General features: G+C 58.0%; 1 protein-coding gene across 1 annotated transcript in view; it reads left to right on the forward strand.

Annotated features, from left to right (window-relative positions):
- CA5A (carbonic anhydrase 5A) overlaps positions 1-16,568 on the forward strand; it is a 31,212-nt gene that overhangs the window by 5,868 nt on the left and 8,776 nt on the right. The window contains exons 3-5 of the mRNA XM_008702691.2: positions 9,896-10,014; positions 12,083-12,178; positions 12,298-12,360. Coding sequence (XP_008700913.2) covers positions 9,896-10,014; positions 12,083-12,178; positions 12,298-12,360 — 278 coding nt within the window. The remainder of the gene's footprint in view (positions 1-9,895; positions 10,015-12,082; positions 12,179-12,297; positions 12,361-16,568) is intronic.

The following is a 16,568-nucleotide window of genomic DNA, read 5'->3' on the forward strand; positions in this document are numbered from 1 at the left end:
AAAAGAAGAAGAAGAAGAAGAAGAAGAATAGCTCCTGAACTTTTAATTGCTGGGTGAACAGTTATGGGAATATACGAATAATTTTGAGAAAAACAGATGTGGTTGGGGATGAGTTACTAAGAGTCCATGCTCTTCCTGCACGATTGTTACATGTAGCTATGGGTCTTACTGACATCTATAGAACAGATTTATTTTCCTTTAAGTCATAAAATAGGAAAAGCTGCAAAGGTTACGTCGGACTTCCGTACGTATATGGTTAAGGGACATTCGACAGAATCATTCACATTCCCCGGGGAAAGCGCGGCAGCCACCCGCCCTCGGTCAGGGGAGCCGCCGGCATGCTGACCGACACCCTCACCGTGACCAAGACCAGGAGCATTGGCGCCAGAACGCTCCGGGAAGTGGTGGTCCCCGGGGACCCATGATGACCCCGAGGTTCAAGCCTCGTTCCTGCGAGTGGAAAGTCCACGTCCTGTCGCCACATCTGCCCTTCGCTGGCCCTTCTCCTTGTCTATGCTTCGTCGCACACACTCGAGCGCTCCTTGCCGCAACTGTGTGAGACGGGTGTGAGCTCCCATTTCACAGATCAAGAAAAATGAGGCTCAGAGAGATTCACGGCCAGAGGTCACAGAGCCCTCACGACGGGATTCTCTGCCCTCCGAAGAGGGGAATTTTAGGGGCGTGAACCTCTGTGGAAAAAATCTACACCCATCATCTGCAGAGATGAGGCGTGAAGCCCTAGGCGCTGACCCCGCGTAAAGGGAGGAAAGTGTTAGCACATGGGGAGAACATTCTGGGCTTATGGTCAGGTCCCCAGAGGGCCAGCAGCCTGCTCAGGGTCCTAGCCAAGCCCATGTCCAGTGAGTGCACCCCAGTGGGAGGGCCAGTGGTCAGTGGGGTCAGCCTGGGACACCCATCCGTCAGCCAGCAGCGAGAAGCCCACGCCCGGCTGTCCTGACAGGTGGAGCGGGGACGCATCTGTGGGTCTTCGAGGGTGAAGATGTTGCTATGATGTCATAAGGGCGTCTTACATGTGTGTCTTGGACTCCGGATGTTCCTGTGTCCTATGGGAGATCGGGGTCAGATTTGAGGCTGGTAAACGAGACAATTACAGATCATAATTATTCCTAGAACCACAAATCAAAGCCTCCTTTTGATTAAGAATGTCAACCTCTTGAATTCTCAGCCAGAGCATTACTCACAGAACTGGGCACGGCCAGTCTAAGCAGCCCCCTCTGCTTCGGGGGTCGGTCCAGGGGTGGGCCTCGCGTCAGATCACTGAGCGCCAGGATTCTCCTGGGAGATGTCGGAAGAGAATCCCTTCCTGCCTGCGTTGTGCCTCGCTCAGCTGCAAGCGGGGCCCCTGGTCTTCAGGGAAGAGCAGAGCCAAGAGGTGGAGAAAAACTGAGGCCTGAAGCCATCGTTGGAGCTTCTAAACGCAGCTGTGCCTGAGGCCAAACCAGCCTCTGGACCAATAAATCTCTCAGTTCGAGGAATGATTCTGTCCCTGTTTCCAAGAGCCCTAATCCAGAAGGCCAAAAAACGTGGCTGCGTTGGGAGAGAAGAAATGGAAGGGATACACATGTAGCCGATCGGCAGCCTCGTCCTTGTGCTTTCTGCCCAAATTCAATGCAGCAGCGGTCTGCGAGGCCCAGGGTGGAGGGACAGAGGCAGGCAGTCCCAGCTTGGTGATTGAAGACGCCAGGTCCATCCTCCCACGTGGGCCTGGCCCTTCCGAGACTGGCTCGACGAAAGCTGGTAAATGTTTGGCGACTGGCCTTCCAGGACTTGGGGGAGCGACAGGAAACCATTTGTAGCGTTTGCTACTTTCCCTGGTGTAAATACTCCCACCGAGCGGGCTTCAAGCTCCCAGGGCAGACACTGATCCCAAGTGAGGTGTCCTCTGTACTGGGCAAGACTTCTTCTTGGCTGGCATGTGGCAGAAACTCAACTCAGGCTGGCTGAAGCGAAGAGGAGGGAAACGTACTGGCTCCGATCCTGAGACGTCCAGGCTGTGGCGGGGGCAGGTGGCGGAAGGACCCCTGGAGGAATGGAAGGAACGAAACGGGAGCTGGGAGGGATCTGAATCCTCCCCATGGGCTCTGCTTTCCCCTGGGGGAGTCATCCCAGGCCGGGGATCCCCAAGGGGAGCAAAGATGGCGCCTGTGGCTCCGGTTCTCGTTCCAAGTGAGCAGCTCAAAGAGACGGCGCCTCTGCCCCCACTGTCGCGGCTCGGCCCCGGACCTGGTCCTCAAAGCCCAGCGTGGCTGCTGGAGCCCATCACTGTGTGTGAGGACGAGCCGGCCCTGGAGCCAGGTGCTGTGCCCAGACCTGAGGGTGGTCGGGGCTGGGAGGCACACTCCGCACTCTCGCCCCTGGGCCTGACGTGCTTGCTGTTGACCCCCAGCTGACTGCGGCCCACCCCGGACTCAGGTGGCTTTCAGAGTTCAAGACTTCTGCACCCTGATGCAGCCAGGCCTGTGTGTTGACCTGGTCCTGACCCCCACTTTTTGGCTTCTCCACCACCTTCTCAAACTGGTTCAAAGGGACCCACCCCCCGCCCGCCCCGCCCGGCCACAGACTGAAAGAATTATCTGGGTGTCTCTCACTGGCCATATAAATTACTAGATAATTCCCCCTGTGGCTCGTGTCCACACAGGCCAATCTGGTTTTACTTTACTTGTCATTCTCCCAAAAACCCAGTTTCCTCTCTGCCTCTCTCCTACTCGACTTCACAGGCCCCATGCCCCCAACCCCAGCCCGATTCCCAGCCTCTCCCCCGGCCCCATTTCTACATCTTCTGTCTTCGCTCACCTCCACTGGAAATTGGGGACTGCCAGGAGCAAAGGAAATTTAAAAAGCAGCTGCCCAACTCAAGCCCATTTGCAGTAAGAACTGGGAATAAGGAGACACGCCCATAACCCCAGAACACCCCTGGGCAGACGGCAAGGAAGCGCCTCGCGAGCAGGAAAGGAAGTGAGCGGGAAGGTAGTCGTGGAGAAGTAATGATGCAGAGGCTGGGACGGCTCAGGTCGGGTTACTCCAGCAGGTGACTGCCAGAAACTCAGAGCAAAACACAACCAGGAGCCCGACACATTTTCCGTCCGCATGGAAGGTTCCAGCAGTGTTTCCAGCGGGTGAGGGATACGAGTGCTTAGAGATTAGCGCCAGCCAGCCAGCCAGCTATGATGAATAACAGAGGTGGAGACAGCGGGGCATTCCAAGGAATGTGAGAGACTGACGCTGAAGGCCAGGGAAGAGGGGGCTGGCGCAGGGGCGGCAGGGGATGGAGCGAGAGAGGAAACCGGGAAAGGCAGCCCCCACCATCAGGCGCCCTTCCCCACACACACATCGCCTCACCTGCGAAGCCCCCTTGCCCCAGCCCTTCAGGGTGATCCTCCCCTAAGGGGTGACAGCGCCCACCTGTTCTGCCAAACGGCACTCGGCACTCGGCACTCGGCACTCAGAGGCCGCAGGGAGGTCCCCTAGAGGAGACGGCTGTTCTGGGACCCGGACTCGCCCTGTGGCCAGGAGTGATCGTCACTCCTGCTGCTGGACGTGGTTGGCAAATCTGCGTGCTGAGTGGGGTACGGGTTTTATCTCATTCGATCCTCGCAATTACCCCAAGACACAGAAAATATGCCCACTCACTGACAGGGGACACCCTTATCCAATATTCAGCCGAGGGCTGTTTCCAAGTCCTGTGCCCGGCTCCTGGCTGTCCACAGAAAAGGAGCTGGAGATCTGCAGCCTTGCAGGTGTAGAGCCTGACGCCAGGGAGCTGAGGTGCCCTGTCCCTGTCCCCACCCAGTCCACCGGTGTAGGGGAGTGCCGGGGGGCAGACGGCAGAGGGCAAAACACCTCTGTCCTACATGCTGGACCCAGCTCCCGTGGAGGCCAGGGCCCTGCACAGCGCCTCTGCACTGAGGCCAGTTACTCCTGACGGTGCAGGTGCAGGGCAGGGCGAGGGTCCCACTCTGGGGCAGAGAAAGAGAGGGAGGGAGGGAGGGGTATGGAGAGGGAAGGGGGAGAGAGGGAGAGGAGGGGGGAGGGAGGGAGAGGAAGGGAAGAGGAAAGAGAGGGAGGGAGAGGGAGGGAAGGGGAGGGAAGGAGAGGGAGAGAAGGGGGAGGGAGAGGGAGAAGGACAGGGAGGGAGGGAGGGAGAAGGAGGGAAGGAGAGGTAGGGGAGAGGAAGAAGGACAGGAAGGGAGGGGGGAGGGAGAGAAGGGTGTGAGGTGTGTCATCAGCTCTAGCAAGTCACCTAAACTCTGACTCTCAGTCTCCTCCTCTGTAAGGGAAGGTCTGACCAGCTCGGGAGGCTTAAAGAGGGTCCTGGGACGCGTTCAGCACACTGTGAGCTGAATGGACGCTGGGGCAATAGCATCCGCCTTCATTGGACCTAAAAGGATCACGGGGAGGCTCCGGCCATGTGCTCTTCCGACAGTGTCCACTAGAGGGAGCACGGAGAGGGCAGAGAAGCAGGTGCCCCCAGGCTGAGTCTCCCAAGTTTTCTGACCACCCAGGACTCCATGTGTTTGCGTGACCCCCACTCAACGGGCTGAGGGAGAAAGGCCCCCTCCTGACCTGTGGGCAGCCCCCAGAGGGTCACTCCCTTGCACGGACAGTAATGGGCAAATGAGGGGTCAGGCACTAAAGCCTCGGGCACTTGTGCTCCTTCCCATATCAAGTGGATTTTAAGTCACTTGTAAAGTGGGGCCAATGACAGCCTTTTATCCCCTAAGTGACATTGGTCACCACCCCCAGTGCCAAGAGAGCCCACCTGGCCCCGGTTCCCCAGAGCAGAAGTCCGTGAGCCTTCAACACGACGATCAGCGCCCAGCACACATCGCGTGAGGTCCAAAGATGTTTGCTCCTGCAGTGGAGACAGACCTGCAGACCCGCGTGACCGTGAAGTCTGCCGACGTCACTTCCATCAGCTGGGGACCTGCAGGTGCCCACCAGACAAGCTGACTCGAGCCGCTGGAGCCCAAACGGAGCTGCCGGGAACAATCTACAGGCTCCCTCCTGGAAAGGCAGGCTGGAGATGGGGCTGGGGACCGCTCACGGACATGGCAGCAGAAATGCTTTGCCATCTCTCCGTCCCCGGCGTCATCCCACTTAGGACCCACGTCCCAGGAGACCCTTCCACCTGCGGCGGCATTGGGCCAGGTGCCTGCAGGGAGGCATGAACGGAGGGGTGGAGGGCACTCCAGGAAGGGGGTCCCATGCGGACACAAGCTGTGGCAACGCTGGCTCATGCCGCTTTCTCGGCGAAGTCTCAGTAAACATTCTGTGCGTGGGGGACGCGTTAGGTCCTGAAACACACTCCCTGCTCGCCAGCAGATCTCAAGTCCGGACTCACACGAAGAGGTAAAGTGAAAGGTAACGGAAACAAGGCTGGTGAACGCCAGCCCGCCGCCCATCCCCACCCTCCCCAGCCCCACTCATCTGGCTGGCCCCCTGCCTGTGACCCTGCTGGGCCCTCGGGAGCGGCGCCCGAAGGAGGGTCTACTAACCACAGCGTGTAGAGCACAACGGGAGACTGTCTACGCCAGGGACAGGTGGGGAGCAGAGACCCGTGGGGAGTGGGGAGGAAGAGGAGAGACTGGCGAGGGGCCACGGCGGGGCCTTGGGAAGATGAATGTTAGGACCTTCTGAAGGAGATGCTAAATGGACTCGCGGAATGCACTCAGGAGAGCCCGCCACAGACACGGTTAATCTCTGGGCCTTGCGAGTGGATGAGCCCGGGCAACGAACTTCTTTGGCCTCCCCGATACCCCAGCTGTACCTGGGTTCCGATCCATGGTGGCAGACGCAGCCCAGAGGGGGGCTCCCGTCCACACATGGAGCAGACTCCGGGGTCGGGCCAGGGCAGCTGGGCAATCACACAGTTGATGCACCTTGCGTGACCCGTCCACTTTCGAAGACTGGAACATTCCGTCTGTCAACAGGAGCTCCCCTACTGGGCCACGGCGGGCACCTGCCCGGGTGCCCTGCATGACCTTCCATCCGTGCTGTCCATCACGATGGCCTGCTCTCTCTCCCTCCCACCCTCGCCACTTCCTGTCGCTTAGTGTGGGTCCCGCGGAGCACCCCACCGCACCCACCCTGACTGCTCACGCTCACCACCTGTGTGCCGGCCGCCTGTCCCTCTGAGCCCAAGCTCCAAGAGGGCAGGATGCCTCGGTCCCCTTCCCTCTCCATCTCGATGCGCGGTAGACGGTGTGGCGCATCATAGGAGCTCCCTGAATATTCGCTGAGTGCATGAATGACTTTTCTTCTTTGGCACTGCGGTGGCCAGCCGCGCCCCCTCTCACGGACACTCTGCAGATGCCCTCAGTGTCTGTGTGTGTGGGTCCTACCCGGGCAGTCATCACGGCAGCTTCAGGTCTCTGCAGAGCTCTGCTTTGACGGCAATGACGGCGATAATTTTAGGAAGCACGATATCGCCAGGAACAGTAACAGAAAGCTAGTCGCTAGCGGAGTCCCTTCTGGGTCCCGGGGGCCGCGCGCGCCCAGGAGAGGCTTAGAGACGTAAGGACAGCCGTGCAAAGGGGAGCGACATGAGATCAGTGAGTCCAAGTCGGTCTGGCTTGAAAACTGAAGCCAGTATGTGAGGATCTCAGAGCGAAACTACCAGAGAGTGGGGGTGCTGGGGGCGGCTCCAGCCCTGACCGCGTGCTGGCCGCCAGCTGCGGCTCCCGCCTGCTGGGAGGACGACAGAGACCTTGCTGGTGCGGGTAACACACGGAAGCCCTTGTCCCCGCGCGTCACAGCTGCGGGACGGTAGCGAGGTCCCGGGGTTCACCAAGGACAGGCTGGTACTTGGCGATGTTGTGTTATTAGCAGTCTTAACTAATCAGAGCATCTCAAACTTCTCTTGTATGTGTTTTAAGCCTTAAAGCAACCGTGCCCTGCCAAAAGCCTGCTTCTCTTGCTGAAAGCACTGAGCTTACAAATAGACAGCTATCACCAGCGACTCATGCAAGCAGACACCACGGTAACAGGACAGCAGATTTCGGCGTGGAGTCTGCTTCCTCGGGGTGTTTGCCGGGTCTGGCCGCCCTCCACGCACCTGCTCAGGGAGACTGCTGGGTGAGAGACACCCACCCTCCTGGCGCCCGGGTCTGGGGGTTGGGGCCTGGCTAGCGGAAGGCCCCCTTCTCCTGAATCAGGCTTGCCCTTTTAAACTGTTGTATTAAAGAGAACCGCCCTGACACCACCGTCATTATGAAAAGTCACCTTGAGGTTGTTTGATCCGGGGCTGCAGCCTTAAGTTGAGTTCCTAACTTTCCCAGCAGGAAAGGCTGCTGAGTTTGACGGGGGGCTGGACCTCCAAGCAGGCCTGGGATGGGGTCGCCGGGTGACCGGGTGACCAAGGGCATTCTTGAGTGTAGAAGCTCTGCTTTCTGCCCTTTCCGTCTTCCTGTGGGGAGCTCAAGGCTGAAAGGGACACCACGCCTGCACCTGCACCGGCCAAATGGCCAGACCCCGTGTGTCTCCACCTACCTGCCCCAGGGCACCATTCCAGCCCAGCCCAGGCTATAAACCAGCCTCCTTCCTCCTGATTTACCCTCCTAGAAAGCTCAGGTTTTGCTTATCTCCTTGTCTGTGTTTCTGTGTTTGCATAAGATAAGGCTGGGGGGTGCTGCAGCCTTCTGGGGTGAGGGTGGGGGGGGGTGTTAGGAGCTCCCTCCGTCCCCACTGATCCTGTCCTTCCTTTACGGAGGACCAGATGTCACACTGAAAGAGACACATGTCTTGGAGGCTGAACGGGAACATTCTTTTCTGAGGTGGTCCAGAGCCCCAGGGTTCCAAAGAATGGCCTTCCATACTCGTCCTCTTGTGGAAGCCCACGGACAGGAGTCCGGCTGGCGGGAGGCTGCATTGGCAGAGAATTCTGGGGGCAGCTTCATGTTGGGGAGAGCATGGGGCCGGGTCCGTGGGCTTCAGTCCTGTGCAGAGGTTGACCTTGGACAAGTCTCCTGACCTTGCAGCTCTCCACCTGCAAAGGAAGGAGTGGTGGCCCCTCCCGTCCTGCGGTTTCCCATCCCTGACTCCGCTGTTGGCAGGGCCAGAGAGCCTCTACAAGGGCATTTTTGGCGGGGTTCTGGCAGACATCCAGCTAGGGGTGGATTTATGCCTCATACAGTTGGTATCGTTCTTCTGGAGACCTTGTCTGTGCCTACCCAGGAAAGCTGCTCAGACCAGGGGCACACTCACCCCTCAGCCTTGCCTCTTGGTCACGAATGGGTGCCTTTTGGTGGCACGAGGTCTCTGGTTGGCCGGCCTACGAAGCCCCTTTGCACAGCTGGTAGAAGGTGCCAGGCGGGAGGAAGCACAAAGATTTCCACTGCCCGGGTTCATGGTCCTGTGATTTCCTGAGATTGTGTTTTCTGCTTGGAAGGATAAAGTGGGAAAGGCGTGGGTTTTGGTGTCAGGTCTGGGCTCAAATCCCAGCTCCCACTGCTGGGATTACCAGCAGCCTGCCCACCCTCACCTGGGAAGTTACAAGGCAACACAAAACTACAAAGGCCAGTGGGTTCACATGTCACCTCTCCTCCAGGGAAAAAACCATCCCCCTTTGTCATTCGAGCCTCAGAAAATCTCCATTAAAGCCTGTAATTTGAACCGCTGGGAGGCTTTCACGCCTCGGAGCTGTGGCCACTGGTAGATTGAGGCGTTGGGACTTAGGATGTTTTTATACACTTCTCTCTGTGTGTTTTTAAAAATTAAAATATAATTCACGTGTGTGTGCTCAGGGGAAGTAGATTACCTCACAAAACCGTAGAACTCTATAACGAGACGAGAACCTAGCGAGGTTCTCGACCCACAACCCTCATTTTCTAGTGAAGGAAGACTATGAGGAGCTCTGTGAGCTGGTCGAGGGCAGAACCGTCAACTGAGTCTGTTTTCGACTTTACCGCTCAGCTCTTTCTGCTCCTTATACTTTTTACGGTGAAAGCAGAACCGAAAACACCACCAGCCAGTGGCCTCTGACGCTGTCCATAGCATCGGTCACACAGAGGAGCTGATGTGGGCTTGGCCACCCCTGCGATCTGCAGGGGGCCTCCTGACCTGCCCCCGCCCCCAGCCCAGCAGCCGTGTGCTCACTTCAGTTAAAAGCAAGATGCACCACAGTGACCATTCTACCCGTAGCAGTACTGACGGAAATCTGTTAGCAAAGTGCACTTGGAACTAGGCCAGCCTGGCGCACGGGATTCTCAGCCCTCGCCCTGGACTTGGGACGGTGCCCTTAGTGCCACTGTTCAGAGCCAGGCCCCCTGATAGACACTCCTGTCTGCTAACAGCTCTCGGGGAGGCCATGCCGGGTACCCAGGGTGACTTAGAAAAGAGTCGACCAGTAAAACCTGGTCATAGAGTGAGACCACGCGGGGCAGGGGCTGCATGCCGGTCGGTGCTGATGGAGAAGGTAGCGGGCTGTTTCCCAGACTCCTTTACGTGAACATGTCGCTCACTACACATTAGTTTATGGAATTCTTTGGTGGTAGAATTTAAGCTGCCATTTTTTTCATTCAAAAGACATCATTTTTTTAAAATTAAAGGAAAGTCTGGAAACCCTCTAGGACTGGCATGCATCTCAGCCGCGGTTCTCTCTGCCGTCCTGCTGCGCCGAAGGGGATGCGGTCCCTGCCGCCACCTGGTGGCAGCGCTGACCTCTGCATGCGCCCCCGCCAGCCGGCCCCAGGGATGGAGGTGGACAGACAAGGTCCCACCTCTCATGAGACCCACCTTTCCGTTTGTCCTTGCAGCGGGACGTCAATCTCTCAAGAGGAAACTGTGTGGCCTCCGTGTAGATAGACGCCGTCACAGCAAAACCCAGTCCAACAACTAGACGAGCTAACGCATGTGTTCCGCTGGTTTCGTTTTCCAGGGATTAGCGGTGGCCCCTTGGAAAACCACTACAGGCTAAAGCAGTGCCACTTCCACTGGGGAGCAGCGAACGAGCGGGGCTCCGAGCACACGGTGGACGACCGCGTGTACCCAGCAGAGGTTGGTAGACGCCGTCCTAGCAGCAGCTGTGTGGCTGCTTTCCACACCCCAGGCTCGCGTGGAGGGTGACCCGCCAGCCTGGTGCCCAGAAGGGGCGCGTTCCTGGGACACGGGACTCACTGGCTCAAACCGGAGCAGGGGATCGCCCTACCCATTCACTCACAAAGCTGTCCTAAGGCCACTAAGAACCTCAGTGGCTCTGTGGCTCGCCAAGGTCAGCAGTGGGGATTCAAGAGCCGCTGGCTCCGCCACGTGCCTGCTACTGGTCGACGACGGACTAGAAGCTTCCTGTCCTTCAGGCACCTGGGGCCTTCTACGGAGATCCTAAAATCCTCACAACAGAGATCGTCTTCTTGAAACGACGAGACGTTTGCATCATTCCAGAATGGGAATCTGTAGAGAAAAGCGGTCGGACAAATGTGAGGAGCTGGTTTTGCAGCTATGCTGGGGCAGTAAGTGGTGCCTTACAGACTTCCCCCGATATGTTGTTATGAAATTTTCCCAAGATACACATAAAAACCTGGAAGAACCCTTCAGTGAGACCCCGCGAGGCTGCCACCCCAGATCCGATGCTAACAGTTTGCCATATTCGCTTTACCAGGCCTCTGTCCACCCACCTGTCCCTCCGTCCACCCACCGACCGGCCCCCTGACCTCCTGATGCATTTCAAGTCATGGACTACTTTTGTTTTAACTTTTCTATTGTTATGGAAGTAACGCTACCGTTACAATAGAACTAGGATCCGGTCAAACTGAAACATGAAAGCTGTAATCTCGCACCCAGAGCTGGCGTCTGGGGAGGGTTTATAAACAGAGGTTACATCCATCGTTGTAAGTACGCAATCTTTACAACAGACCCAAAGACGAAGGAGTGGGGCTTGTCATATGCTCCTTCCCACTCAGCCGTGTCCCTTCTGTCTTGGTTACTGTGTGTCTGCACGTGGTTTCTCTCGAGCGGATGCTTTAACAGAAGAGGCTGCAAGACGGGAGCTCAGGCCCGCCGGCGTCTCCCCCAGTCAGCCGAGCAGGGGCAGCTGGGCCCATTCTGGCCATGCCTCTGGCCCATACAGGAGCGTCTGTTTCCTGTGGGGGTTTGGAAGGCAAATCCGGTTCAAAGGTGGGGTCCCTGAAGGAAGCAGCCTGCAGTTGTTGGGGCCTTGGGCCCAGTGTCTTGATTTCTTGGCGACTGCACTGGGACAGCGGGTGGGGGATTCCAGGGGAGTCATGCATGGGCTGGGAGAGGCCAGGCCACCCTCGCTGGCCCCAGAGCCCGTGGCTGGGAGCGCTGGGGTTCATTGGGAGTGAGGTGCCACCTGGAGCACATGTGGACCCCGCACCCTTGGCAGAAGCCCCCCCAGCCTTGCAACCCAGCAGCTGCACGGGGAGGGTCTTGTTGACCATAACAGGCTGGAGGGCTTTCTGGACTGTCGGTGTGGATTTGGGGCTTGGGTCGCCATTCAGAAAGGCCTCTAGCACAGGTCATCCTGTAGAAGGACCTATGTGTGGACACCCAGGCCCCTTCTTGGGTCTGGGCCAAGCTCAGCCTCAGCAGGACCATGAGCCCTCATCCCATGGAACCCAAGCCAGGCCCCGCCACCTGGCCCCTTATTTAAATCCTTGTCAGCTGGCCAATCCTGATGCCGAGTTTGGGCTCGGGAAAACCCAAAGAGGGACGCGAAATAGGGACATAGATGAGGTTCAGAGGAGAATGACAGACGTAGGGGGAAATGCAGTTTGGACGGCATACTCACGTTAAAAATTGTGTGTTGTCTATCTGAAATTCAAATTTAACTGACCATCCCATGGCTGACCTGGCAACCTCGCTCAAGTTCCCGAGAGAGAGCACGCCATCCCTCCACCAACCCCTACTTCACACCGTGAAGCCGAGCCTCCTTTCCTCCTGCTGGAAGTGCCAGGCCCTTACTTTCTGTGGTTCTCCCTGCGTTTGGGAGCCCCAAGCTGGGCTGCGGTAAACCTAGCAATGGCTGCCGGGTCCGGCCGGGGAAGGAGGAGCCGCGCGGTATGTCTGCCGCATCGTGCCAACGTAATTCCTTTCTCCTCTCTTTCAGCTGCATTTAGTTCACTGGAATTCGGTGAAATACCGGAGTTACAAAGAAGCCCTCACGGGGGAGAACGGCGTGGCCGTGATAGGCGTGTTTTTAAAGGTAATCTTGCCACGGCTCTCCCGGCAGGGCAGGTGAACCACGGTCCGTGGAGCGTGGGGTGGGCTCGCCCTCCCGCCTGCTGCCGTCTCACACCAGCCTTTCCCGTCTGTGCCGTGCAGCTGGGGGCCCATCACGAGGCGCTGCAGAAGCTGGTGGAAGTCTTGCCGGAAATAAAGCATAAGGTAGGCGGCTGCGTGGCTTGAAACCAGCACAGCCAGAGAAGCTCGTCTGCTTAGATTAACGACTCGTTTGCAAGGACAGGAGATCAGCTGGGTGGAAGGGTATGGCTGAGGGGCTCTGAGTCCCGTACCAGGGCTGGGGCTCTCTGGGGCTGATTCCAGCACGTCGCCAGCGAGCTCACTCTCTGACGTCCGTGGTCCCTGTTCCCCGTGGACCCCTCCCTCCTCAGTAGAGTGGGGGTGCTGGACTCCATCTGAATTCCCAAAATTCAGCGGCTCAGATAGCATCTTAAGATTTTTGCCATGTGCACCTGTCATTGGTACTATTCGTTACGTAGTGTTTTCCCTTAAACTGATCAGCCTTGAAAGAATCTTCAGACTTGTCCCAGGCAATGACACCTACCAGGGATAATGTTTGTTTTTAAAACCAACTGCCATAAATACCTAACTGTCATTTAGGAGTGTCCACAGGCATGCCACCTGCCGCTCTCCTGGTGCGGGATCTCAGGGTCACCCCGTCCCGGGAGAACAGGGAGGCCGGGGGAAGGGAGAAAGCGTGCCAGCCCGCCCACCTGCCCTCAGTGCGGGCGTCGTCACTCAGCTCCCCTTGTGCACCTTGCTGCCCTGAACTCAGCTCAAGAAGATGGGGACAAAAACATAGCTTTTCTCCAACAGCGGCTGAGAAAGGACTTTGGTGGACACATGGAAATTCCAAAGAATTGCAGTTTATTTGTTCAGTACCAAACAAAAGAATTCCGGGACGCGAGAAGTCCCGGTGGTCCCTGGACGGGGACGGATGGGCCCGGACCTGTCGCAACAATGGCCAGAGCGGCTCCAGATGGAAGCGGGGGCCAACCCTTCCTCAGCGGCTTCACGGGGTCTGTTTGATGTGTGCGGTGTGTTCCCCTTGATGTTGACCTCGGGGCCGGCCCCGGGGGGACCGAGACCAGATCACCCCCTGCTGCCCCGTCCTCCGGCTCAGGAACTTCACAAGGTCAAGGTGCTGGGAGCATCCTCTTCCTCGCTGGTCTGCGGCCAGAGTAAACCGAGGTTGTTTCCCCGTGCGTCCGCCTCCCACACGGCACGGCCTCCACCTCTCGGTGGGAAGGGAAGGACCTGGCCACGAGGGGCTGTTGACTCTGGGTCTGTTTTCCTTCCACGGAAGCCCTGGAGTGCGTCTGGCCACCCCAGGGCCGTCTGGGAAAGCCACACGGGAGAAGGGGTGTCAGCGAGGGTGACAGAGGTGGCTGCCGGGGCCTCGCTCCTGGGCCCGATGCTCCCCCTCGGCCTCGGCTCCCTGACCTGAGAAATAAGAGTGAGAGCGTAGGAAACCAAAGTCCAGCCTGCAGGGTGGGCGTCTGTGCCTCACGGGTGGGGGGGGTGACCCAGTTAGATTCAGTGGCCCCTCTTTGAGCCCCATGCTGGGTGCCCCCAATGTCTGGAGCCATTCTTTACGTTGGCACAGTTAGACGCCATCTCCGCGGCCTACCGTCCTGTGGTTTTGACAAATGCGTGGTCGTGGACCCTCCCAACATTTTAATGGCGGGAAAGCGGTGGTGGGCACGTGGGAAGGAGGGACAGCCAGCCTTGGGGTGGAACAGACCTCCCGCAGTGTCTGGGCTCTGCCGCTAACTACGTGGCTTCAGGAAAATCGCTTCCACGCAGCCTACGTTCCTCCTAAATCAAGTACAAACACCTCTTGCATGTGGACCTGAAACCTTGCGCTAACGGCCTCGGAAGCGCCTTCGGGGCTGCAGTCTGAGGTGGAGGGGGGCGTGGATTTGTCACAGCGCCCCCCCCCCCCCGGCGGCACTTCTTGCATTTTGTCCCAAGTGCACATGTGACCTGCTTCCTTCAAGAAATCACTGGAGCCCACAGGGTGACTGGGGTTCTGCCACGCCACCCCCCAGAGGAACCTTGAAGGTGTGACACTGAGTGACACGCTGGTCCCAAAGGCCACAGAGCATGTGATTCTGTGTAGGAAATGTCCAGGACGGCAAATCCGTGGAGACAGAAAGCAGACCGGGGGCGGGGTGGGGCGTGACGGGGGTTCTTTACCGAGGTGCTGGGTGTCCTACAGCTGACTGTGGGATGGGTGCTGGTGTCCATCCGTGAATGTCCTGAGAGCCAGAGCACCGGGAGCTTTGGACGTGTGGGTCCCCCGCTATGGGAATGTATTTCCGAACCGCTGTTTCTAAGACGTTAACGAAACGACGAGCCCCACAGGGCCCCCTGGTGCGGAGGGCAGTGGTGGCCACCGGCACTGTGAAGCGGCTCCAGTCCTTGCATCCGGCAGCTTGCCTGAGGGCTGCGCGTCTAACTGGGGGGTCGGCAGTTAGGGAACAGGGGGGCCGCCAGGGCCCCGAGCTCCTGCGTCTGAAGGCAGGGGTGCAGGGTCCGGGTGAGCAGGGAGGTCTCCTTCCCCGGGGACGAGCGTGTCCGCTCCGTGCCTGGACACCCTCCCACAGTGCCCCCCGGGCCCTGTCTGCGGCTCCGGTACCTCGGCGACGGCTAGTCTGGCTTTGCAGAGCAGTAGGGGCCACTGTCCTGGGCCTGCCAACCTGAGGGACCCCAAGAGGTCCTTCCGCCCCTGAGCAAAAGTCTGCTGGGGGGGCCTTAGTCTGCACCCATTCCCTCACCCCACACTGTACTGAGTGGCATCCCAATCGCAGCCCCAGGCCTCCTGCCCCTGCTGGTGGATTTCTTCAGGGGTCCCCTAGTCCTGGGCAGAGGCAGGGGTGTCTCTTTCTGTAGGCTCCTGCCCCCACCTCTTTACTGCTTTGGTTTCTCACTCATTCCTTCCAGCCAGGTGGCCTCTGTGTTGTTCCTCAAGCCCTTCAGGCCACACCCTGCCTCAGGGCCTTTGTGCCAGCTCTGCCCACTTCCTGGAAGGAATGTTCTTTCCCCAGAAACCTGCAGGCCTCTTCCTTCACCTCCTCCAAGTCTTTGCTCAAACATCTCCTTCTCTGTGAAGCCTTGAGAACAGCCCCTCTTAACACGCCAGCCCCTACCTCCCAGCATCTCTGATCCCACTGCCCTACTTAAACTTCTTCCATCATGCTTAACATGGGGGGAGCTACTCGATGTTTTACGCACTTATTTTGTGTGTGGTCTGCTTTTCTCCAGGAAAAGGAGTCCCGGGAACGTGGGTAGTTTGTCCTCTCTGCTCCTGCCCCATCCCCGTGCCCAACATAGAGTCGGGGGCACAGCACGTAGTTGTGGGCGAGTGAAAGAAGGTGTGCCCCATCTGCGTCCAGGAACGCACAGAGGCAGCTTTCCCCGATCCTTTGACGAAGCCTGGAAAGTCAGTAGATGCGGATTCTGACCGCGGACACAAGCCCCCCTTGGCTGCAGCAAGGGAACTTGGGGCTCGGGGGTCGAGGACAGCGTCCAGAGAAGGAGAATCCTGGCATTAAGGTCAGGGCAGCCTGCTTTAAAGAGAACACCAGCTGTCTACAAAGTGTAGTATTTTCTGGGGCAGCCACTATGGAAAGAGTCTGATGGTTCCTCAAAGACTTAAACACAGAGTTACCGTGGGACCAGTATGTGCACTTCCGGGTATGTCCCCCGAGTAACAGAAAGCAAGGTCTTGAAGAGACATGGGTGCGTCATGTTCCCAAGAGCATTGCCCACAACAGCCCAGAGGAGAAAGCAACCCAAGCATCTGCTTTGGGACGAATGGAGAAGCCAAACTCGGTCCATCCATGCAGTGGAATATTAGGAAGGCTATTTCGACACCTGCCACGGCATGGACGGACCTGGAGGGCACCGTGCGGAGTGACCAACACCCTGAGGTTCCACTCACACGAGGCCTCCGGAAGAGTCAGACGGGGCCTAACGGGGACAGAGTTTGCTTGGGAAGATGGGAACGTCCTGGAGACAGACAGTGCCTGTGGTCACACACATCAACGTACTTAGAGCCACGGAACTGTACGCTTAGAAATGGTTAGGATGGTCAATTTCGTGTTATGTGTGTTCTTTTACTTACCACCGTTTCCAAAAATGTCGTGTTTTCACAGAGAAGGTGTACAAAAATGAATGACTTAGAAAGGAAACGTGTAAGCATCTGGTGGGGACCCCTGCTCTGCACAGGACGGTCACTGCTTCAAATGTGACAACCGCGGCCTCGCGGTCTTTACCCCGTGAAGGCCTCACCGCTGGGCTAGAGATGGGGCACCATCCCCTTCCTGCCGCCGCTCCCCCCCCCCCCC

The sequence above is a fragment of the Ursus maritimus genome, unplaced genomic scaffold (assembly GCF_017311325.1).
Source record: "Ursus maritimus isolate PB19 unplaced genomic scaffold, ASM1731132v1 scaffold_19, whole genome shotgun sequence".
Classification (NCBI taxonomy): domain Eukaryota; kingdom Metazoa; phylum Chordata; class Mammalia; order Carnivora; family Ursidae; genus Ursus; species Ursus maritimus.